General features: G+C 42.3%; 1 protein-coding gene across 3 annotated transcripts in view; it reads right to left on the bottom strand.

Moving 5' to 3' along the window:
• EIF2AK3 (eukaryotic translation initiation factor 2 alpha kinase 3) overlaps nucleotides 1–13,354 on the bottom strand; it is a 36,530-nt gene extending 23,176 nt beyond the window's left edge. Inside the window, exons 1-2 of one of the 3 annotated variants that reach the window (XM_075193978.1) lie at nucleotides 12,975–13,354; nucleotides 7,118–7,247 (exon numbers count right to left, since the gene is read on the bottom strand). In XM_075193978.1, coding sequence (XP_075050079.1) covers nucleotides 7,118–7,247; nucleotides 12,975–13,231 — 387 coding nt within the window. In that variant the 5' untranslated portion in view covers nucleotides 13,232–13,354. The remainder of the gene's footprint in view (nucleotides 1–7,117; nucleotides 7,248–12,974) is intronic. The other 2 variants (XM_075193952.1, XM_075193977.1) reach the window with 2 other exon arrangements.
• Nucleotides 13,355–24,581: the final 11,227 nt, after the last annotated feature.

Below are 24,581 nucleotides of genomic sequence, written 5' to 3'. Positions count from 1 at the left end.
GCGGAAGGCTAACTGAATATGGCCCAATAATACCATTGCATGTGGGCAACTTGAGGGAAACAAGCTACCAATGATAACACCTTTCAACAATAGAGGGTGCCCATACACGCTGCTAATCTAGTCATCAATAAGGTCACCCGAAACCTAACTGGCTGCAGCCTGTACACTCTCAAAAAGTCCCTAATCAGCATCGGATATTGAACTTTCAGATGTTGATTGAGCTAGAAAACCTTGCAGGACAATAGCTGCATCTGACTGTGTAGGAAAAACATTCAATGCAAGCGCTTGTCCATGCAGGCTTTGTTCTTACAACTGTGAACATCCTCTAAAGGTTTCCTCAAGGATTTATATGAAATTAACCTTAATGCTTCCTCATCTTTTAAAACCAGTTTGCCACTGAAATAAACGTATCATTGTTTAATGCGAATGGATGCCATAAAGATAATAAAACACTTTTCCACTCTAGTAGTTTGTAAACCAATAAAGGAAATGAAACATGCAAATATTTTTTGTTGGTAAAGCATAAACTAGTGTTGAAAAGTAAATGACGACTCCTACGTGGACAAGACCTACTGATGACTGAGCCCAGAACGCTCAGGACCTTCTGATTTGGCCATGGCTGGTACCTTAGGGCTACGTCCTAGTGACACAGTATACAGGAGTGTGAACAATTAGGTTTGCATAATTTATTACGCTCCTTCACACCCTATGGACAACACAGAAGAACGATGTCTGTGTAAATGTGATTTACAAAAGCAAAATCCAAGACTTGGACAACATTATATCCACATGAAACTGATGCTGGTAAAGTAAACGTGTTTAGCTAATTTGCTAGAATAGAACAATATTTTCTCTTTCTCTTCTGAGAGTTACAGCAGCATTGGTTATGGTTTAACACACTGCAGTGAGGGAATTCTCCCCGGCTGCTGCACATTGTATGTATGAATATTTATGAATTAGATGAAGCTCGGTGCAGGCCCTGGAGGCAGCAGGACATCAGCATAGAGGAAGTCTGGAGATGCTGCAGGTGAAGGATGACATCAGCTCCCTCTGTAATAACATTACCTCACCTCCTAATCTAGCAGCAGAATGTGCCATACACACATCATATTAGCGGCTCTGAGGAGATACTGTAAATTGGCATTGATCCAGGGTCACACACTAATGCAGAGATAATTAAGCTGCCTGCCAGACAAGGCTATAGGTATGAGGCACATTCCCTTCAGTAGAAAAGCAATTAATCTTGAGGGGATAAAGATGCCCTTAATCCTAATCTGTCCCATCAATCAGGTGACTAACCATGATGTGATCCAATCTCAGACATACACGTGATCAGAATACAGAGTGACATAGAACTGATACGGTCAATGCTAGAGGTCTTTCAGGTGGAGAGAAATAGATATTGACATAAACAATACAGGGTCCTATAATACTGGTCTGGATATATAATGCATCCAAATGTTAGAAGTCAGCAATTTTGACATTAAAAGTTTGCAACCAAATATTTAATGAGTGGGGTTATGCACATTGGCAGATATCAGCCTTATGGTGAAGAATGAATGTTCATTATTTCTGGAAAAATATATTATACAGTCCATGCATACTGGCACATGCTGCGACAGCCGGTAACCCCCCCCACCAAAAGAAAATATACTCCAGCCTGTTACCAGAGTATAATGGCTTTTGCCCCCATAAATTATACACCAGCGCGTGCCTCCACACAGCAGAATTACACAACAACCTGATTGCACCAATATGTACACCAGCGTGATCTCCTGATACCTTACATACTAGCGTGGATCATCTCTGAATCTTTTGCCAGCAGAATTGAGTCTTATTTGAGAGTATCTGGAGAGAGCAGCTCTAACATTCAGCACCACTGAACACAATTACTACCACTACATGTCAGAGGGGTGCGTGAGCACAGGTAAGCGCCTACATGTCAGAGTGGTGCGTGAGCACAGGTAAGCGCCTACATGCCAGAGGGGTGCGTGAGCACAGGTAAGCGCCTACATGCCAGAGGGGTGCGTGAGCACAGGTAAGCGCCTACATGCCAGAGGGGTGCGTGAGCACAGGTAAGCGCCTACATGCCAGAGGGGTGCGTGAGCACAGGTAAGCGCCTACATGTCAGAGGGGTGCGTGAGCACAGGTAAGCGCCTACATGTCAGAGGGGTGCGTGAGCACAGGTAAGCGCCTACATGTCAGAGGGGTGCGTGAGCACAGGTAAGCGCCTACATGTCAGAGGGGTGCGTGAGCACAGGTAAGCGCCTACATGTCAGAGGGGTGCGTGAGCACAGGTAAGCGCCTACATGTCAGAGGGGTGCGTGAGCACAGGTAAGCGCCTACATGTCAGAGGGGTGCGTGAGCACAGGTAAGCGCCTACATGTCAGAGGGGTGCGTGAGCACAGGTAAGCGCCTACATGTCAGAGGGGTGCGTGAGCACAGGTAAGCGCCTACATGTCAGAGGGGTGCGTGAGCACAGGTAAGCGCCTACATGTCAGAGGGGTGCGTGAGCACAGGTAAGCGCCTACATGTCAGAGGGGTGCGTGAGCACAGGTAAGCGCCTACATGTCAGAGGGGTGCGTGAGCACAGGTAAGCGTCTACATGTCAGAGGGGTGCGTGAGCACAGGTAAGCGCCTACATGTCAGAGGGGTGCGTGAGCACAGGTAAGCGCCTACATGTCAGAGGGGTGCGTGAGCACAGGTAAGTGCCTACATGTCAGAGGGGTGCGTGAGCACAGGTAAGCGCCTACATGTCAGAGGGGTGCGTGAGCACAGGTAAGCGCCTACATGTCAGAGGGGTGCGTGAGCACAGGTAAGCGCCTACATGTCAGAGGGGTGCGTGAGCACAGGTAAGCGCCTACATGTCAGAGGGGTGCGTGAGCACAGGTAAGCGCCTACATGTCAGAGGGGTGCGTGAGCACAGGTAAGCGCCTACATGTCAGAGGGGTGCGTGAGCACAGGTAAGCGCCTACATGTCAGAGGGGTGCGTGAGCACAGGTAAGCGCCTACATGTCAGAGGGGTGCGTGAGCACAGGTAAGCGTCTACATGTCAGAGGGGTGCGTGAGCACAGGTAAGCGCCTACATGTCAGAGGGGTGCGTGAGCACAGGTAAGCGCCTACATGTCAGAGGGGTGCGTGAGCACAGGTAAGCGCCTACATGTCAGAGGGGTGCGTGAGCACAGGTAAGCGCCTACATGTCAGAGGGGTGCGTGAGCACAGGTAAGTGCCTACATGTCAGAGGGGTGCGTGAGCACAGGTAAGTGCCTACATGTCAGAGGGGTGCGTGAGCACAGGTAAGTGCCTACATGTCAGAGGGGTGCGTGAGCACAGGTAAGTGCCTACATGTCAGAGGGGTGCGTGAGCACAGGTAAGTGCCTACATGTCAGAGGGGTGCGTGAGCACAGGTAAGTGCCTACATGTCAGAGGGGTGCGTGAGCACAGGTAAGTGCCTACATGTCAGAGGGGTGCGTGAGCACAGGTAAGTGCCTACATGTCAGAGGGGTGCGTGAGCACAGGTAAGTGCCTACATGTCAGAGGGGTGCGTGAGCACAGGTAAGTGCCTACATGTCAGAGGGGTGCGTGAGCACAGGTAAGTGCCAGGGCAGATGACAATGATTTCTGGCAGGTGCACCTCCCATCTAAGCTATACTCAGCAGAGCTGGAGTAAAGCTGAAATAAGAGTGGAGTAAGGCATCCGCCGCTTGGAGCTCAGCTTCTGGAGCTGCTCCTCTTCCTGCTAGCTTGACGATTGGAAATTAAATTGGAAATTAAATTAGACTAATACTTATATCAAATTAACAGTGGTTAGACATTGCAATGAAATACGCTACAATTCCATAAAGTATATAAATACATTTATTAATAGCTCCGGAGCTGAAGCTTGTGAATGAAGAGTATCTGGAGCAGAAGTGTGGTGTAAACTTGGAGACAGAGGGGGAGATCATGGGGAGGAAAGTTCAACTTGGGTGTAGAGCCAGCCGGGGACGAGAGCTATCACACATGGTGCTCCGCCAACACTACTGTCTGCACTGCAGGGAAAGAGGCACAGACACAGACTAAGGAGAAAGTCTTGTTCTCCAAGGCACATTTGTTTAGCCCTAATATATTAGATTACTGTTTACAAAAATGGGCTGAACAGATAAGGCGCAATTATGCTGCTAGAAGCAGGAACCGCTGCCAAGGACGATGCCAGTAGCCCTGCCCCTTAAGAGGAACAAGCTGCCACCGATCCTGTAGCACTACCAGCAGGGCTCTATGGGGGTACAGCAACCCCAGCCCACACTCAGACAACCTACACCAGGCATGTGCAGAGTAAGTATATAGGGAAGCTACTGCAGAGCCTCAAGTGTTTACTCAGTGCTGCCAAAATATAGAAGCGTGAGAGGTGCCACTGACTACAGATTAACTTTGTTTGGCATATGAAAGCTGTCAGCCGGCCCCTGTCACATATTATAATTATGCAGATCACCAGCATACAGCAGCTCTTGCATTTAAAAGCAATACTTCTTTTACAGAAGTGTTAATCCTAATTTAACCTATTTTTGACCAGAGGATGTAAAACTTGCATTAACTAAATAGAACGAATCCTTGCTATGCTTGTTATTTGATTAGTAACCTTAATGAATTTGTGTATAGTTTACATGTGTATTTGACACAAAGTTAATCAAATTGTGTCTATGTCCATACAAAGCGCTGGGTATTTGCTAAAATAAATCACATTGGGATTAGAGGATCATACATTGGTCATCAAAGTACTATACTTTCTACTTCCTCATTTTCTCTCGTCAAGACCATGACTATTTGGGGGGCTGTATTGTCCCATAAGCCCCTTTGAATAAAAATAAGGTTTAACTTTAATCCACAGGGGATATAATAGTCTGACATAAAATCTGTGTAGCGGAGGGATTATTTTACCAGTAATGTTTAAGAAATCAAGATGAAGAGCAAAGAGTAAGCACAGAGTTCATATGACAAGAATGATGATCAGCTGCTGAATACTGACTGCAGCATCAGTACTTGTACAGCAGGAACTGCGCAATGTCCAGGACAACAAAGCTCAAAAACGTGTCATTAGCCCATGTGACGTTAAAGGGGATATTCAACTGGCCACTATGTGCTCTTAGACATGACCGCGACGTCTGTCCATGCGCATTGCCGGCCATTACAGTAAGGAATCTCTGCTCATTTTTCCACTGCACCCCATAAAGATTTCAGCCCCAGCATCGGCGCGTTATGTCTCTGTGGACTGTTCCCCCTAAGAGACTAATCTAATGCAGTTTTAACGTAGAACTCAATTTTAGGGTAGGACAATATATTAGATCTTCATAGAGGTTGATAATATTTGCTCCAAGTACTAAAATCACAGTGTCCATTCACAGGGACTCCGAAATTTATTATCTTGGTACCAAATTTATTCTCCAGTTGACAAGGCCTGGATAATTCACAAAGTGACAGGAGATTGTCGGGAGCCAGCTGACAGAGTTGCATCATTTAACAGTTCACCCAATAAGCTGTGTCCCCATCAGTTAGTTGGAAAAAATAGATGTGCGGGAGAATGACAGTGGCATATATATATATATATATATATATATATTCCATTAATACAAAAGGGAATGTGTTAGAATAAAGGATTATTATAACATGTCCAAAAATATCAGAATAAGGCTGGGCACACACAACAGGGATTTCAGCTGATTATCAGGCCAGTCACACTATAAACGACCATTTGGTCCGATACTGCATTAGTGTCTACGCTCCAACAATGAACGATCATTGCTCCAAAGCTCATCGTATCGTTTCATTTGATTTTTAAACAGAGCTAAAATTCTCGTTTAGCAATAGAACGATGTTGATCCAATTCTCCAGTGTGTATGCACTCATTAGTCCTTAGGAAGCCCGCCTAGCGCGGGTGAAACGCGTTGACCTAAAGGGATGGCACTTCTTTAACATTTTTTTATTTTATTTTTTGGTGGCCGAGTGACTTTTTAGGTTTCTTTCACTATTTAGCTGCAAGGACCTTTGGATTTCCCTCATGCACATGTGCCAACGATCAGAGGATACTGCAGGGACTGTTACCATTCAGCTATACTGTCGGATGGAGGACAGAGAGCGCTACCGCTGAAACCCCCGGAGCAGATGCAGTGAGTATCAGGGGCGCTTGTGTACATTCGTTTCAGCGCTAGCAAGGACAGTCTCTTTGACAGCAGAAATTGATCAGTGGACCATTAGAGCATTTGTATGGTGAAGCATGCTTTTTTCTCTCTCAGGAGGACTATAGTGTATACTAATAAGTGGTTACACTTACTCTCAGGCCCTACAATTTTCTTTTTATATACACATTTTTTTCTTTTATTTTTGTGTTTTTTTTTTTATATGCATATAATGTTATATTTTTCATTATGTCTGCAGACCTTGTTTTTATTCAGCTTTTGCAATATCATTGCTTATACATGTGTTTGTTTTTATAAATTTACCTATTTACCCTTTACATTTCTGTCTCTGCATTTCTATTTAGACTAGCGCCAGGAAATGTTGCTATTAATCTGTGGTTATTTGGAGAGATTTAGGGATCAGCTCTCCTTGTTCCCCATTTGGCAGCTTATTCATTTAGGGTGAGCGCTAGTATATCTATTTAATACTCTATGCACTCATGACCAGCACTGTCCATAGATCTCTATGGAGTATGCAGAGTCCCAATATTTTCAGCCGATGGTTATGACCGATGAAGCAGACCTGAATGTTAACCTTTTAAAACGCGGTCAGTGTGTACAAATAAATCAGCATGCTGATTGGAGAGAGAGAAAAAAATCCCCAGCCTTGGTAAAATCGTTAACGATATCGCATCAGGAGAACATTTCTGTAGTGTGTACCCAGCCTTACACAATATTCAAAAAAAAAAAAAAATCCAAAAAACCTGTAGAAATAAAAATTATTTTTCTGCAAAAATTAAGCTTTATACATAAAGGAACTAATTTTGTTCTCAGCAATAACGAGAGTATATAGGACTTTAAATAAAACATGTATCACAATAGCAGATATGGAGCAGTACAGCAGTGAAGTATGAACGTTCTGGAATGCCCAAGTGTACAGATATATACAGTAAGTGTGAACAAACCTCTGGTTTACTGAGGCTGGAAGATACAAGAGACCCTGAGCCCACGTCAAGATCCCACTGCTTTCTACCATGGTTTTCTGCATCCAGAGCCGCGATTCGCCCATCCAATGTACTGATGATCACCAGGGACCTGGGAAGAAAAGAGACAGATCTCATTGTCTAAAATCAACTAACAACAATATAGCAACAGAAGAAAGAGATAATGGAATTATAGATTCACAGCATATAAAAGCAACACAAGCAGTGTAGTTACACAATGGGAACCGCCAGGAGAATACTTTGTTGTGTAGGAAGAGCTATAGCAGCAGACAGGTTTATACTGCCGCTTTATAGGTCATGGGTAAGACCTCACCTTGTGTACTATGTTATAGGTCTGGTGGCCTCGCCTCCAAACACACATTAATAAGATAGAAAACATTCAGAGAAGGCTACTAAAACATACTTACCTACTCTCGGAAACTTGTTTTCGGGAGAGGGGCGTGACTAGGGAGGGGGCGCCATTTTGGCCCCACCCCCACAACAGAAATTAAGTTTTTTTCGCGGGGCCAAAATGGCGCGGTTTATCGAGAATCACGCCATTTTAACAAGGGAATTCCGGGATGCGGGAGAAATGCCAACTCTCGCGGGAGCCTGACCCGAATTTCGGGAGTCTCACGGACTTTCCGGGAAAGTTGGCAAGTAACTAAAATGGTGCATAGGCCATCCCAGAACAGAGCAGTAAAGAGCTTATTCGCTGAACATGAAAAGCTTAGAGCAGGGAAGGGACAGAGAAAATTTGATAGAAACACTGAACTATATTAAGATGATGAATACAATTCAAGGCGGCAGTATTTAAAACACACAGAGGGTTTCAGGGAAGACTGAAAGGTAACACAATGTAGAACAATTTAAGGAAAGGGCGATGGATCCATGGATTGTCTCAGCTATTGTGGCAGGGGCTTATTAAGTGAGAATGCAAGAATCCATGAGAGAAACATTTTGCTATAGTAAAGACTTTGAAAATATTTTAAATATTACAATTAAAAAAAAAAGCCCCGCACAGACACAAGGGCAGACTACATGGTTGTTGTCAGTCATCAAATTCTATGTTTCTAGTTCCAGGAGTGAAGATATGTGAAAAAAAAACACTTTGCTTTTAAAACTCCTTCCCAAGCCTATAATAATCTATACACAGGTGTCATCTTTGCACAGAGACTTTACCCAGCAAGAGCTTCTGCTGAAAGAGAGCCCCTGATTCTGGTCATGTCGTAGACAAACTCACACTGCATAGAGCAGCCAGTCAGTCTCCAGCCTGATTCCCAAAACAAATATCTGACACGAATAAAATTCAATGAAGGAGGAAATCCAGCTACATGCCAATACCGAGATCCTGGACAATCTGAATCACAAAGAGCCCGTTGTTCTACCCTTACCATACAGTATGACAGACCTGACCCAATGTTTGGCCTGACAAGTGATAAAACCAGTGTTTAGTTGCATTGCATGTGCTAGTCTGAGCTATAATGTAAACAGATTTTGCTAAGCTATAATGTAAACAGGTGTTTAATAAGGATACAATTATGAACCAGTTTAACGTCCTGGAATAGTAAAAACAATAAGTCCCCGTTGCACTTTCAGTCTAGCAGGGATGGCTGAGAGTTGTAGTGCCACAGGTTGCCTGCTTTAAGTAAACAGACAAGCCTCACAAGCCTACAGGACAATAAATTCATAATTAGGCTGTCACTACTGTGTACTTATATCCAGCCCAGAAGCTCAGCATGTGCAGGACATAGAACCAGGGAGTGTCATGGAAACATCAGTAACTCTGGAAATCCCCATGTAGATATCCCAGCTGCTGGTAGAATACATATTTCTCCTTAAAGCACACCCTTCCATACTAAACATGTCACATTGCCTCTGGGGTATGAACACTCCTCTTGTCCAGCAAGCTGCATATTTCTTACATGTAGACATTAATTCTTCCAGTATTACCCTTATAAACCCTCTGCTATCTCCAGTAGTTGTTTTTAAAGATTATTCACCAAAACTCCAATTAGGTCATTTAAAACCGGTATATCTGGCTTCGGAGCCATCTACTAAATGCATTATATGTACAGAGATTGTTCTATCAGTAGACAAACATTTTGTGGTGTAAATATATTCAGCAGCCACCATGTATGTGCACAATAAAACAACTAAAACAGAGGTAAACTGAGACAGTATTTTTCAATATAAATCACCTACACTGGAAATATACAATAATAATTTATCTTTAGGTTTCTAAAGGAAGATTTGTAGGCAAGTTATATTTTCTTGCATACACATAGTAAACTAAAAAAAAGAAGAAGTCTAATATTCATATAGAGCACACCATAGTTCACTTCATTTAGGGCATAAATCTTACAGCCAAACCAAATCTTTAGCATCCAAACGTGCATATCCAGCCATGAACAACTGACAAATGCTTTTAATCCAGAGTTACTGAGGATTTTGCATTTTCAAGCAGAGCTCTCTCCTGTTAGTAACTGTGAAACCTGATGACCAAACGCAATATTCTAAGAAGAAACAGCATGAAAAGAGTAAGACAGGAACCAGAGAAGGAGAAGGTTGTAGGGTCCTAGTAGACAAATACACATAATAAACTATTATGGATACTTTATAGCACAGGCTGAACTACTCTCCCCCCGGATTACCATGACAGCTCCGTTAGTCTGTACTTCCTACCTGGATGTCTTCATATCTCTCCTAGAAACTTCATCTCACTCAAGTCACTGACTTGGGACCATTATGCAGATTGCACCATCATGAAGCTCCTCATTCCTAAGGCCCGCCCACTTTCAGAGAATGGCAGTTCACAGGCATTAAGCGAGAGCCATCAGTATCTATCCATCAAAGACATGTATAGGAGCGTCTCACGTGAATACTTTATAATGAATCCTACAAACTGCGGTGTTCAGTGCCGGCAATGCATAAATAACCGGGGTTTGATCATTTTTTACATTTATAGTGAGGTCTCCAGAAAAAAAATTAAATAAAATATGTGCTGAAGTACCACTTATAGTTTATAAGTTAGTATCCCGCATACTGTTTTACAGATTTTGAATTCAGGCCTGACTGCAAATTGTCTCCTCAGTCTTGTTCCTCACCTTAAAGTTTACATGTTACAAACATAGATCAGCCACCATCTACATAACTAATTAAAGACAAAAAAAGCCATTGTTTCTAAGCAACGTCTAAAATCAGCATTAATATCCTATAGAAACACTGTTCAGAGGACACACTGACTACACATCAGTCGTTCTGCAGAATAACTAAAGAAACAGGACATATATTAACTGGAGAAAGAGCTCACACCAAGGCATTGCCGACACGTAAATAAAGTTGCGCTATGCGGATACGTTCCCTTTGAGCACCTTAATATAACTGAAGCTCTGTGAGCTACTCGAGCTGTTGCTAGCACAAGTGCCAGAAAAAGGAGTACCGGCAAAGACCTGACAATTCCCACCTGAACTTCCTCACTAACACTCAGCTCTAATTGCTCCCATAGGTAGGAGATGCAGCAGAAACAGCCAGGATCGCACACAGAATCCACCACCAACTGCCTGACATCCATAACATAATACATTGATATTCTCAAGGACAGCAAAGACAATATAAACATTGGACAACACTGTTAATAAAATAAAAAGCAAGAATATGTTGCACTATAGTAGATGTGTGAGTTACCTACAGACGTTCTATAATTTGGTATACAGGAAGAGTCACATGCTGCACTAATAAAGTGTTCATCTGTTTACCAATGGGGTTTGTGTATGTACACATGAAAGATTAAAAGCACATCCCAAAACAGCTTTAAAAATGGGCATGTCTGGCTGTGCTCACACTGTAAAATGCTTTTTGAGAAAGGAACTTACAGCAACACAATGGAAACTACCTGGCCAAATCTCATGACATGAACAAATATTTGCAATGTAGACAGTACAGCCAAACAATCTACTAAATTCCTGAAGGAAACAAAAAGGAGTTGGATCTGATTCTGGAAATCAGCGACTGAATAATGACATATTAGAGAAATTAATATAATTAAGGAGTATATCATTTATAAAGATATTAGAAGTCAGTGATGTAAAGAAACCATATAAAAAGTACAAGGCAAACCAGCAGAACAATTTGATCTAGGAGGTGGATTCAATTATCCCTACACTGTACATAAGAAAATACACGGTCTCTCATATCAAGTAAGTCGTGGCCTGGATTCCAAAGTCACGAATTGTCAATAACACTAATATAATGTAGAACAAGTAAGGAATGTGTATATGTACATAGATGATAAAATAAAAAAGTTGTATGAACAGTACTTAGTTATGTCATCTCAAAATTCACTAAATAAAATGTGTGTATTTCAAGGAACAAAGTCCTACTGTAAAGAAGGATATTCAAAGTCAATTTGAGGCACCTCTCGACTTTTAATTCCCTTAGTGTATAATATTTTGCAAATTATTCTATATATAGAGCAGAGCATAATGTTTGTCATATTACATAAATGATATGAGATTTTTTTAACAGTATCACAAAGATACATCTTTTTCTGTACACCTGTTCAGATTCACAGAAACCACACTATCTATAATGAAAAAGTTTCATCATGAAGACACATATGTACTTGTACAATCTCAATACTTAAGTGTTATGCAGTAATGTATCATTTCAGGATCATCCAAACACCTCCCCAGCAATCAACTGCATGGCAACCACATTTGACAAGTGACTTTGCTGAGAACATACCCTCTGATTATGACTCATACTTTTAGATTTAGGTGTTAGTGCTCAAGCCACATTTAACTAATTAGGTGCCAAGGTGGGCTCTCAGTGGAAGATTGTGAAGGTGTTAAACAGCCCACCTCATTGCTGCATACTTATTACATGCAATCAAAATACAGAGACAAAATAGTGAGATGAAGAAACTTTTACTACACAACTTAGCAAGGCCAAGCATATAAGGTGCAAACATTTACACGAAATTCAAACCAGAGACTGCACCCTCAGGTGAATTCATGCATTTGCGGTACAAGGGAACGAGAAAGTAGCAATCAAATAACTGCTCATGTCCCATTACTACAGGGTAAGCCACAACATGCATGGTCATCTACAGGACATCAATGCCCACCTCCCATATAGTCCATGGAGGTGAGGGGCACAAAACATATGCAACTTAAATGTCATGCCACCTCACCCAGGAACAGACAAAGCATGAATGCATGTTTATTGTACAGTAGGCAACAACATTTGGTTAGTCCATACAGAGTGCAGGAATAGATACATAATGTGCAGTGGGCATCACTTGTACTTGGTAATGATAAACAAGTTGCAGGGACACAAGGCAGAGCTGACAACTGCTCCAAATTGCAAGGTGCCCCATGCCCTTGGTGCAATCCCAGGTTTTTAAGAATAGCCCCTAGATGCCCCTGCAACACCACTGTCCTAGTGTATGCCAGTGTAAGTCTCTATTAATAAGGACATTATGCTGCATAACATAATAATGACTGCAGGGGCCGCCTGGCAGGTGCAGGTAGTGACTGGTACCACACAGGGGCAGCCTGGCAGGTGCAGGTAGTGACTGGTGCCACATAGGATGCCCCTGCAGGTAGTGACTGGTGACACTGATGCCCCTGCAGGTAGTGACTGGTGCCACATAGGGGCAGCCTGGTAGGTGCAGGTAGTGACTGGTGACACTGATGCCCCTGCAGGTAGTGACTGGTGACACTGATGCCCCTGCAGGTAGTGACTGGTGCCACATAGGGGCAGCCTGGTAGGTGCAGGTAGTGCCTGGTGCCACTGATGCCCCTGCAGCTGAGGTGTGATGTACCCGGACAGTCACCTGGATCTCGGCTCCTCACGACCACTCTCCTCCTGCTCAGCCCCGGACTCATCGTCCTCCACGATCACATCCCCGGCTGCCCCCAGCCCAGGGGTCAGCGAGCTGAGGCTGCTACTCTCATCCTGCTCCTCCCAGGGGTATCCAGCGTCTCTCCGCGGAGCTCCCTGCTCCACCAGCCCGGGCGCCGCCGCTCTGATCAGCAGCACAGCCGCCAGAGACAGGCCGAGCCTCCACCAGCACAGGCCCCGGCCCTCCATGGCCCAGTAAACATCGGACCCACAGCAGCACTGGCCGTTATCTACCGCACAGACATGACACCTCCTCCGCCAGCGCCGCCATGACACAATTATATGGAAAGACAACTGCCTGCCAGTGTGCCCGGCTGCTGCACCAATCACACAGCGCCGAGTAGGAAAACCCGCACGGCTATTGGTCGTCGTTACTGTCAATCAAGCCCCGGTGACCTCGCCCACTAACAAACCCTGCCTGCTTCTATTGGTGAATGACGTTGTCTCCTGCCTGTGATGGATGTGAGCTTTAAACCAATCACATCACTCCCTCGCTGTGTTCTGTTTACCAAGACTCATTTTTTTTCAGTCGTGAGACAGCCAATGAGCTCGGTTCTCGCGTTCTATTACGCCGATTGGCTGGCGGGTTTAGTGAGTAGTTCCCGTTCTATTGGCTGCTGATAACGTCAACACTGGCGAGAGGCCGGACACTGAGGGGGGCGAGGGTTGTGATTGGGTAATGGCGGTAGTAGATACGTGGCCGGTTTTGAGTGTCCCCACTGCCGCCTCTGATGTGGAGGTGTGAGGGGGCTGGGCAGGAGCTCGTGCGCAGCTAGGGTCACATGGTGCCACAGTGTTACCAAAGTAAACAGACAGCAGCATTATATCTATTACATTAAACGTAATGAGCGTCTAAAGTGGTTCTACAGCTTTTGTAGAACTACAGGTCCCAGCATGCCTTGCTTGTAGTTGCTCAAAGGGAGATGCACAGGCTCTGTGCTGGAAGTGGGTAACCTGTGACTTTTATCTGGTATGGATCTATAATGGCCACATTTGGATTTAGGAGCAAATACAACTAAAGGTTGCAAGATGACGCCTGCATAAACCATGTTGCAATGCAAGGAGGGTGCAAAGGCAGCTACATCTTTACACTGATTTAGAGTTGAGGTAACTCTTGGGGGCCGATTCAATTGGCTGTGAGGTGACACAATGGGGGGGGGATTCAATTGGCAAGTAACGCAGCATGCGCACTATTACCGTTATTACGGTACTATTAACGCCGGCTTTTTGGAGCTGCGAGCAGAAAGCCGGGTTAATATTAACCTGCTCCCACCTCTCCCCCCTACGCTCTATACTCAATGCAGCTGCGAGACTCATCTTCCTCTCACGCCGCTCCTCCTCGGCCTCCCCTCTCTGTCTTGCCTTACACTGGCTCCCCTTCCCCTACATAATTCTTTTCAAACTCCTCACCACCACTTACAAGGCTCTCCCAAGCTACTGCCCCTTATATCTCTAACCTCCTCTCCATTCACACTCCCGCCGGCTCCCTGCGCTCGGCCAATGATCGCCGCCTCTCCTCCACTCTGATCACCTCTTCCCACTCTAGAATCCAAGACTTCTCCGGCGCTGCCTTCTTCACTGGAACGTCCTACCTCGCTCCATCCGTCTCTCACCCAATCTCTGCTCCTTCAAGCGGGCACTTAAAACTCACCTGTTCCTCAAGGCCTACCAACCATCCACTTAGCCTCTCATCTCCTCTGTTTCTCCCCTGGCCCCTTTTTTTTTCTCCCCCCTTTGCTTCACTGGCTCCCTTCTGTGCCTGATTTGTTTACCCTCCCTTAGGATGTAAGCTTGTATGAGCAGGGCCCCCCCTTCCTTTTTGTCTCCATACCTGTTCTTCCGCTCCGTCTCTACTGTATTTGCCTGCCTGGAGTTTCTGGAGGACTGGTACTTTGTGTTTATTGTTCTGTACTGTTTTACCCTGTATAGTCTACTGTCCGTACCATGTACGGCGCTGCGGAAACCTTGTGGCGCCTTACAAATAAACAATAATAATAATAATCATATTACCGTAATAACGGTAATAGTTTTTACGCAGCGGTATTCGGACGGAATTGATTTCCCCCCTATGGGGCATATTCAATTGTTGGCGTTATATGTAAAAGTAACGCGGCATGCGCACTATTACCATAATTACGGCAATAGTGCCCGTAAATACTGTTATTACGGTACCTTTCACGCTGGATTTCAGCTCGCGTCTCGGAGCTGCAAGCTGAAATCTCGCTCAGTATTAACACTGAGGGAAATTCAAACAATTGAATATGCCCCTATGTGTCTCCCGAACAGTTCACAAATCACATCGCGTCAGACTTGCTGTTTTTTAAAGAAGATCATTTTTATTGAACATTTTCTAAACTAAAACAGAACAAAGAACAAAAATTAACAAAACAACAAGATTGCTCAAGTAAAGAGGATAATTGGAAATATAGTTAGTGGATATAATGCGACCATATAACGTGATTGCAAAAACAAATATCCTAAACACATTCAAATATGATTAAGTAGCTTGTACAATGTTCAAGGCCCTTAGTAATAGGTAGCGTTCATGTAAGGAAGGTCTGAGAGCAGAGTCCACAGAAGTTGTAAATAAAAGACTAGCTGACCGATATATTAGCACATACAGCTTAACACTTTTGTGAATTAAACCTGTTTTGATAGAAGACCCGTGAGAGCATTTCTTTTTCTTATAAATATAAATACATATATAGATACACTATATGGACTAAAGTATTCAGACACTTGGCCATTACACCAAAAGGGACTCTAATGACATTGTATTCAAATACATATACTTTAATATGGAGTTGGCCCCCCTTTTGCAGAGATAACAGCTTCCACTCTTCTTGGAAGACTTTCCATAAGATGTTTGAGTGTTTCTGTGGGAAATTGTGCCAATTAATTCTGTTGAGCATTTATGAGGTCAGACACTAATGTTGGAAGAGAATGCCTGGCTCGCAATCCCAGTTCATCTCAAAGGTATTCAATGAGGTCAGCGCTCTTTGTAGGCCAGTCAAGTTCTTCCACACCTGACTAATCAAGCCATGTCTTTGTAGTCCTTGCCCTGTGCACTGGGGCACTGTCATGTTGGAATAGAAAAGAGCCTTCCCCAAACTTGCCCCAAAGTTGGAAGCATAGTGTCGAAGTCGTATAATTGGATGAACGAAAGTATATTGGTTTAATATTGTTTTGCCGTGTAATTGCGATCCGTACGCCACGTAACACGTGGCGTGGTGCTATCGCACGGTTAAATACGCACGCACACACTCGCATTACAACATTTCGTTATCTATATAATTCGTATTTATATTAGTACCGTTACACTGTAATTTATGAGCAGATAGTATTTGGTTTATTATTAGTTTATATAATATGATAATATGTACATTTTAGTGTTATTAAAGGTTTAGGTTATAGGAAAGGTGTCATGCCTGATATCATATTGATCCCCTATTCATCAGCAGCTGTCCGGTGCAGTCGGCGAAGAGATCGCACATTGCATACTTTAGTTATTGATATTAGGGAATAATCCTTTGTATGATGCTGGCTATGAAAGGAGCAGACCCCCTGGAAAGACGACCCCCACCTTTGGATTCCTTAGATTGAATCAGCCTATGACCTGTTTACACTGGACCCACCCAACGTCTGGACCTATAGAAACAATCTACGTCATCTCTATTGTTCACTGTGTAACACTGTACTGTATATAATCATCGCAGCACTCCCCATGGCTCTCAGTCAACTCTGACACAGTATTCTAACAGATATACTGTCCACCGGGTCCCGTGGTTGCGCAGTGAGCGCATGCGATAGCATCGGTATGTATTTATCTTTTGGTATTGGCTGTACTGTACTGTATCATAATATAATAATGTATTGCATTGTTAACTGTTTACATCTGCTAAAATAAATCTCTTTGTGCTTTGGAAACACATACAATTGATTGGGCAATGCTTATTTGAAAACGATAAAATTACTTTAATAATTGCATTGTCCAAAATGACTTGGTATGCTGAAGCATTAAGATTGCCCTTCATTTGAGATAAGGGCCTAGCGGCTAGCACAAACTCTGAAAAACAGCCCCATACCATTATCCCTCCTCCACCAAACTTCACAGTTGGCATAATGCAGTCAGACAGGTAACGTTCTCCCGGCATCCGCCAAACCCAGACTTGCCCATCTGACTGCCAAACAGAGTAGCGTGATTCGTCACTCCACAGAACACGTATATAGGGCCACTGTTATTATGACATAATATGACATGCTGATCCAGGAAATTGTTAGATTGACAATCAGGGATTAGGATTTTTCTCTTTTTTTTTTTTTTTTTTAATTTTTATTTTTGAATGGTCAAGTAACAAACAGAACCAAAATGCACTGTCAGTAAAAAAAACAAGCAATAGAATCACATCACAGATAACATAGTATAAAATCAGCATAAAGATATAAATAATCAGTGCAACAATATGCGTGTATGGTAATTGACCAAGGATTTTTAAAGAAATAAGGGAGGGAGCGAAATGCCTCGACAGAGAGTGGCATGACGCAGGAGGAAAAAAGGAGGGAGACTAGTACAGTAGAGAACAGGAAAGGAAAGAGAGAAGAAAAGAGAAAGAGAGGGGATTACGGGAGGAGGACGGACATGTGTAAGTGAAGAGTCAAGTGAAAGGGGGATAAGTCTGAAAAAATGAGAGCCATGGGCTCCATACCTTAGTGAACGATCTTGATGTCCTATTGATGATGCTGGTCATGTATTCCAGGCGGTGAACCTGCCAGACTCTATTAATAACGGCTTGAAGCGAAGGTGGAGTTTGCTGCCTCCAGTCTGCTGCTATTTGGCAGGTAGCTGCCGATAAGATGTGCCTAGCTAGCTTATTCTCATGCCGAGTTGCCGTTGGCGCTCCCAGGAGAAAGAGAAAAAATTAAGGCTCTAATGGAATCGTTACCTGAATAATTGATTGGATCAGGTGTTTGATCTCGGCCCAGAAGTTTGAGAGTTTAGGACAAGTCCACCATATATGGATAAAGTTACCCTCATGGGAGCACCCACGCCAGGATTTTTCTCTTAAGTCATATTGGACTATGCTTTACAGGGTATTTTTCTTTCCCTGTGTAATGTAGGAGTTTTGAGCATAAAACTTGACCATGTCTTTTTTTTAACCTAAACAAACGAACACACTCTAATTTAGCAGATCCGAGTACCGAGCTGAGCCGGCTCGGTACTTTCACGCGCCCTCGGAATTGAAAACAAGGCAAAACGGCATTGTTACGTCGGATCTCACATTGTACTGTATTATATAGGTAACACAAAGAGGAGAGCTCCATTGCTAATTGTCATTGCTGATATAGAAATAATAGGGCTGGCAGGCTTGGTCTTCTAAATCTGCAGTCACATTGCACTGTGTTATATAGGTAACACACAAAGAGGAGAGCTCCATTGCCAATTGTCATTGCTGAAATATAAATAATAGGTCTGGCAGTGTTTTTCAAAATCTGCAGTTACATTTTACTGTGCCATACCTCACTCAGAAACAGAAGAGGGGGCAGAGTTCAGTGCTGAAACAGAAATTGCAATAATAGGGCTGTCACTGTTCTTAAAAGTCTCCAGTGACATTCTACTGTGCCATAGTTTATACAGAAACAGGTGGGGTGGCATTGTTCTTGTCACTCTCCAGTCTCAGTCATGATGATACTAATCCCTCTACCTCATGTGCTAAAGCCTATGTTCAAGTGCATAGTGGTTTTAAGTCAGGGAAACAAAAATGCAAATAAAAGCTTGTAACTTTTTAAAGAAAAAAACACCTCTCTAATAAACGTGAAAGTTTACAGTAGAAAAACATAAAATTGCCAGCATGCCATTCTACCCAAAATATTACCAAGCATACCACCCTCATTAGTGTGTACATCATCCTCAAACAATACTAATTCACCCTCGCTGGAATACACCATCACAGAAGTCTGTGTACTTTGATGTAATTGCCAGTAATGGCCTTCCTCATGGAATTTGTAGTTCATTTTACGGAAGAGCTGTCGCGATTTTTGGCCAATTCTTTTAGACCAGACCAAATGTCAAAATGTTGTGCAGACTCATCTGCATCACTACTGTGTGTCTTGGGAAAGCTAAGTTTTTTCCTAGCAGCAATTTTCAGAGATACTGAAGGAGGAGAGGTCACTGTGTCATGTACCACTTGAGCTGTCAGCTTGCTGACCAGGAGCTCATTGCATCTCTTGAGATCTGGGTCAGTTGGAAAGAAAGAGAATACATAGCTCTTAAACCTAAGATCAAGCACAGTTTGTAAAATGTAATGATTCGATTTCAAGATGATTGATAACTCTTGGATCCTGTCAAGGCTAATAAAGTACTTAATCTACAAGTCCAACATAATTAGCGTAATTGCTTTGTTTCATTTCCTCCTTCAATTTCACTAGCTGCTTTTCAAAAAGTCTAATTAGTGGAATTCCTTGACTCAAGCTAACAGTGTCTGCACTCTCTTCACAGGTGAATACTTTGAGTGGTTTCAGCACCTTGCACAACACGGAAAGTATTCTCCACTGGACTAAAGTACAGTCCCCCTAAATTCTATTCTTCTTACAGCTGCTGCATTCTCCTACATACTGTTGCAGAATCTCAAAAATTACCCTAAATATTTCAGAACACAGACAGCATCTCCTGCATGTAATTGTCATTTTTTAAAAAGTTCTGTACCACCAAGTTGATTGTGTGAGCAAAACAGGGAATGTGATGGAATTCCCCCTGCTGTAATGCTCTAACAATATTGGTGGCGTTATCAGAAATCACATATCCTCAGGAGAGTCCAAGCAGGATAAGCCATGTTGCAATGACATCCCTTAGTTTTTCAAGCAAGTTGTCAGCGGTATTAACTCTGACCTGCGCCTTGTCTCGTCTCTGATAACCACCTCTCACTCCCGTCTTCAAGACTTCTCCCGTGCTGCTTGCCACTTATAGAATTCCCTACCACGTTCAATCAGACTTTCCCACAGCCTTCAAATCTTTAGAGGCTCTTTGAAAATCCATCTCTTTTTTAGAGGTGACCTGATCCTTGATAACACTATTCACACAAATGCACCCTCACAACCATCCCAATCTCCACTCTGAGCCACACTCGCTCCTCGTGTTTCAGCTGTACCCTCTTCCCTTTAAAATGTAAACTCTCTAATGAGCAGGGTCCTACATACCCTTTGTTTTCATGTGCCAATCATTTTGTCTGCCTTGTCTGTTCTTATTTACGTATGCCTTGTTTTATGTATGTCCTTGTCTCCCCTACTGTACGGCGCTGTGAGCACTGGGGTGCCTTACAAATCTACGATAATAATAATAATAATAATAATAATATGCCTCTTAGTGCAGCAGATGATACACAGAGTAGCCTGACTCTGAAAAATGTGACGTTCTTGGGTACATGCTGCTACTGTCCCTGCTGGTGAAGGCAAATCACCAGCCCAGTGGGCTGTCAAAACCATATAATCTTTAGTTTGCCAAGTTCTGCTTGTCCACATATCTGTGGTTAAGTGTACAATGGGTAGAATGGCATTTTGTAGCCCAATAATGACATTTTTACGAACCTTCTGTTAGAGGTGAGAAATAGCTTTTCTAGTAAAATGGTGTCGTGATGGAATTTGGTAACGGGGACAGAAGACCTCAAGTAACTGTCTAAAACCAGCTGCATTAATATTGGATATTGGACACAGATCTAATACTAGCATAGTCGCCATGGCGTCTGTGATCTGCTTTGCGACTGGGTGACAGCTTTCATACCTGCTTCCTCTTGCAAAGGATTAGAAACTTGGATGCAGGACTAACTCCGATCACTTGTGAGGATATTGATGATGAAGGTGTTGGGGGTGTAGATTGCATGTGCTGGGATCTAGCTGAGAGAAGGGAGGTAGATGATGCTGGACTGCTTGTTGTTATTTTTAGCATAAAATTCTGATTTTCAAAAAAGCTTTCCATGAACTCGCTTCAAATGGCATAACATGGATGAGGTTCATAGATGGTTAAGGTCCCTACCTCTACTGACTGGCTTTACAATGCTACAAATGGCTAGACAACTGTTGTCAGGATTTGGGTAAAAATAATTCCACACATAAGAGGTGGATTTTTTGGTCCTATGCCCAGGCATGACAATGGCCTTCTTCTTATCACTGGCAAAAACTGCTTCTACTGGTGCATGACTTGCCACAGTAGAGTTCATTGACAGCACTGTTAGGCTTAAGGCAGCTAAGCTATTAGTAGCTTGTTTTGTGGGGGCCCAATCAAACCAAGCATTTCAGCCACAAAAGTGGCACTGCTTGTTGCTGGAGTGCTTGCTTTGTTAAACTGTACATGTCCTTTTCAATATCTTACATAAGGGTGGTTGGGAGGGCCCAAGGTCAATTCCATGTTGCACCACTTTTCTTTTCTGCCACTGCTGTGTGGCAATTTTCCTAGATGTGCTATGAACTGCGGTGTGTTTGTGTCATTGCTCTGTCACTTACCATCCAGCCAGGTTGCTGCAGTCTTTGTTTGAAAGTGTATGAAAATAATATTGTGACCTGTGAGGTGGTCAAAATTGACTGCAAATGACTTGAAATTAGTGTTATTGAGGTTAATAATAATGTAGGAAAAACAAAAAGCAAAATTATGTAATTTTAGCAAAAAATAATAATAGGGGTTTTAGAAAAAAATAGAGATCCAAAACCAAAACACACAAGGGCAGTTTTGCCAAATCAAAAACCAAAAACAAAACACAAAGTTAATCCAGATCCAAAACCAAAATCAAAACCAAAACACGGGGATCAGTGAACATTTCTACTTATCTAATATATAAAAGCCTAGCGGCGTGTGTTAGTGTGTGTGTGTGTGTGTGTGTGTGTGTGGAAAAAACTACCGGGTGACAGAGTGCTCAAGCTGCAGCGCCACCTGCCAGGCAGAGTTATATACTACACTGACCTACTAAATTCTTAGCATTATCTAATATATAAAAGCCTAGCGGCGTTAGTGTGTGTGTGTGTGTGTGGAAAATACTATTTTCTCAGAAAGGGCTCATCCAATTGACCTGAAATTTGGTATACTGACATTATTTGACAAAAAAATTATAATAGTGAAGTCAGTTAACTTCCATCATCCCCCCTTCCCCCTGTGGTAGGGGTAGTAAAAGCTAAATTTACGAGTTGAGGGCGCAAACTCATTTTCATGAGGTAATTTTACCTCATGAACACACATGCTGTGTTAGTGTGTATTTGTGTGTGTGTGTGGAAAAAACTATCGGATGACAGAGTGCTCAAGCTGCAGCGCCACCTGCTGGACGGAGTTATATACTACACTGACCTACTAAATTCTTAGCATTATCTAATGTATAAAAGCCTAGCGGCGTGTGTGTGTGGCGATGAAGATGACAAGAACCTTTTTAACACCTTAAGTAGCTTGATTTGACTAGAATGCATGAGTATCATGCACGGGTTAACTTGTATTACATGTTTGCTAACAGATTTCTATAATAACTTCTATGAAGCATAATCCTATCTGGATTGCCAAATTAATGTTTAACATTATCCAATCGGCAAAGTTATTATGAAAATTCATTTTAATTTTCAAATGGAGGCATTAGATGCTCCTTATTCTATGTCACCGTCTTGTAAAGTGGATGTCTTGGCACGAATTTACGAATTTACAACTGATGGCGAAGGTTCCAGATTAATCCACCCCCTAAAAACACATAACCTTGTAACTCCGGCCCCCCCAGATCTGCCCACAACCCTGAGCTAAACCTTAATACACTGTTTTCCCACCTTGTTGGGATATTGTTGGTATGTTTTTGCACATATGTTGTATGGTTTGATATACAATGTTATGTCTACTCCCCACTATGTATTCCCCTCCTCCCCCCTTTTTTATTTCTGTACCCCTCTCTCCTCTACTTTAAAAACTTTAATAAAAATGTATTGATGATAAAAAAAAAAAATATCCAATCAGAGAAGCGTATCGCCTAAAGGGTGATTATAAATATGCATTAATATGAGTACATCTGCTGTTGATAGGAATCTACTAATTCTGCATATTCACAGGAATGCCATTATCAGTCTTCTAGGTACCTTACTTACATTCGTGTACACTAGCAAAACTACATCAAATTGTCATTAATTTGGATGCATATATGTGACACAATGCAGCAGCTTACCAGTGTGCCTTATTTATGAGAAGATAATAATTTGTAAATGGCAGTTCTTATGTCTTCAATCATAATAACTGTTTATTTGTATCAATTAACCCCCATTTAGCCTATAATGTGCAACTTTAGTTTTTTTATATATATATATATATATATATATATATTAATATGAATTTATGTCTGTACTTATGCACAATGAAATAATTAACATCAGATAATATTTTTTTGTCTCAAAATAATTCTAATAAAACAAATAGCTTGAATTTTTTGACACACAATGCTACAATGTCATTTAATAAACGGACATGGAAACCCTTTACTATAATGGTATACTTACAATATGATTTATGTAATGGGGAAATCTATACTGCTCAGGTTACTATGTATTGATTTTGTAGTCATTTGCATAGTAAAGCAAGTCTTTGATGGTCACCGGGAAGAGGCTACTATTGAATGGCTGACAATGAGGTAATACTCTAATTCACAAAAGATAAAGGAGGGGGGGGGATAGATTCTCCTGTCTCTGTGGTGTCTGAGCGGCCAATGAAACCATCCTGTCACGTGGTGAAATATCCGATGATCTCATCCTGCAAATCCTCTGGGGATGATTTATATTTAAACATCTTTATAGCTCTCAGTTATCAGTGATGTCATTTCTTCACAGGGGGTTTTTCATTCATAAAAAAAGTCACCAATGGCGCCAAAGTAAAATAATTAGTTTCCTCCGGCTGGTCAGAATCATAGTGGGTTTTCTTTTTTAACGATACCGTATTGTTGTGGTCAGACTGGCTTGGTCCAGGCTACTTTCATAATGATATGCAAATTATTTTAAAACACAATAATAATTTCAGGAATTAAAACAAAGATTAAAAAAAAAGACATAGCAATAGTAGGAACAGATTATAACCTATTTACGTCATATACTTCCCAAGCGTTGTGTTAAAATACGGCAATAACATTATTCTATCTGCCAGCCTGCACCATATCACCGTGTAATAACCTACACTCCTGCATTTTATAATTGTACTGGGCTCAATTCGTTAAAGTACCTTAAAGTGCTGTTAAATTAGTTGTTTCATTCAGCCCAGGTAGTTGCAATTAGAAAATAAATGGGAAAAGCAGTAATGTTATCAAAGTGTGCAACGGCTTGGGTTAAAGCACTTAATGTATACAGATTTTCCTGAAGGTAGACATGTATATAAATGTAAATGACCTAAATAAAATATAAAAACTAGCCAGTTGCAGAGTCTTTTGTCAAAGCCATTATTGTGTTTCTTTGTGATCTGTTAATTAAACTGTCAATGATGTATTTGTAATGCTAGCCACACTAGACCCGATGCTGCTACTCCATCCCTAAATGAATGAGTGGTCAG

This window comes from Mixophyes fleayi, chromosome 1, assembly GCF_038048845.1.
Source record: "Mixophyes fleayi isolate aMixFle1 chromosome 1, aMixFle1.hap1, whole genome shotgun sequence".
Classification (NCBI taxonomy): Eukaryota; Metazoa; Chordata; class Amphibia; order Anura; family Limnodynastidae; genus Mixophyes; species Mixophyes fleayi.
This window is presented reverse-complemented; position numbering and strand designations above follow the sequence as displayed.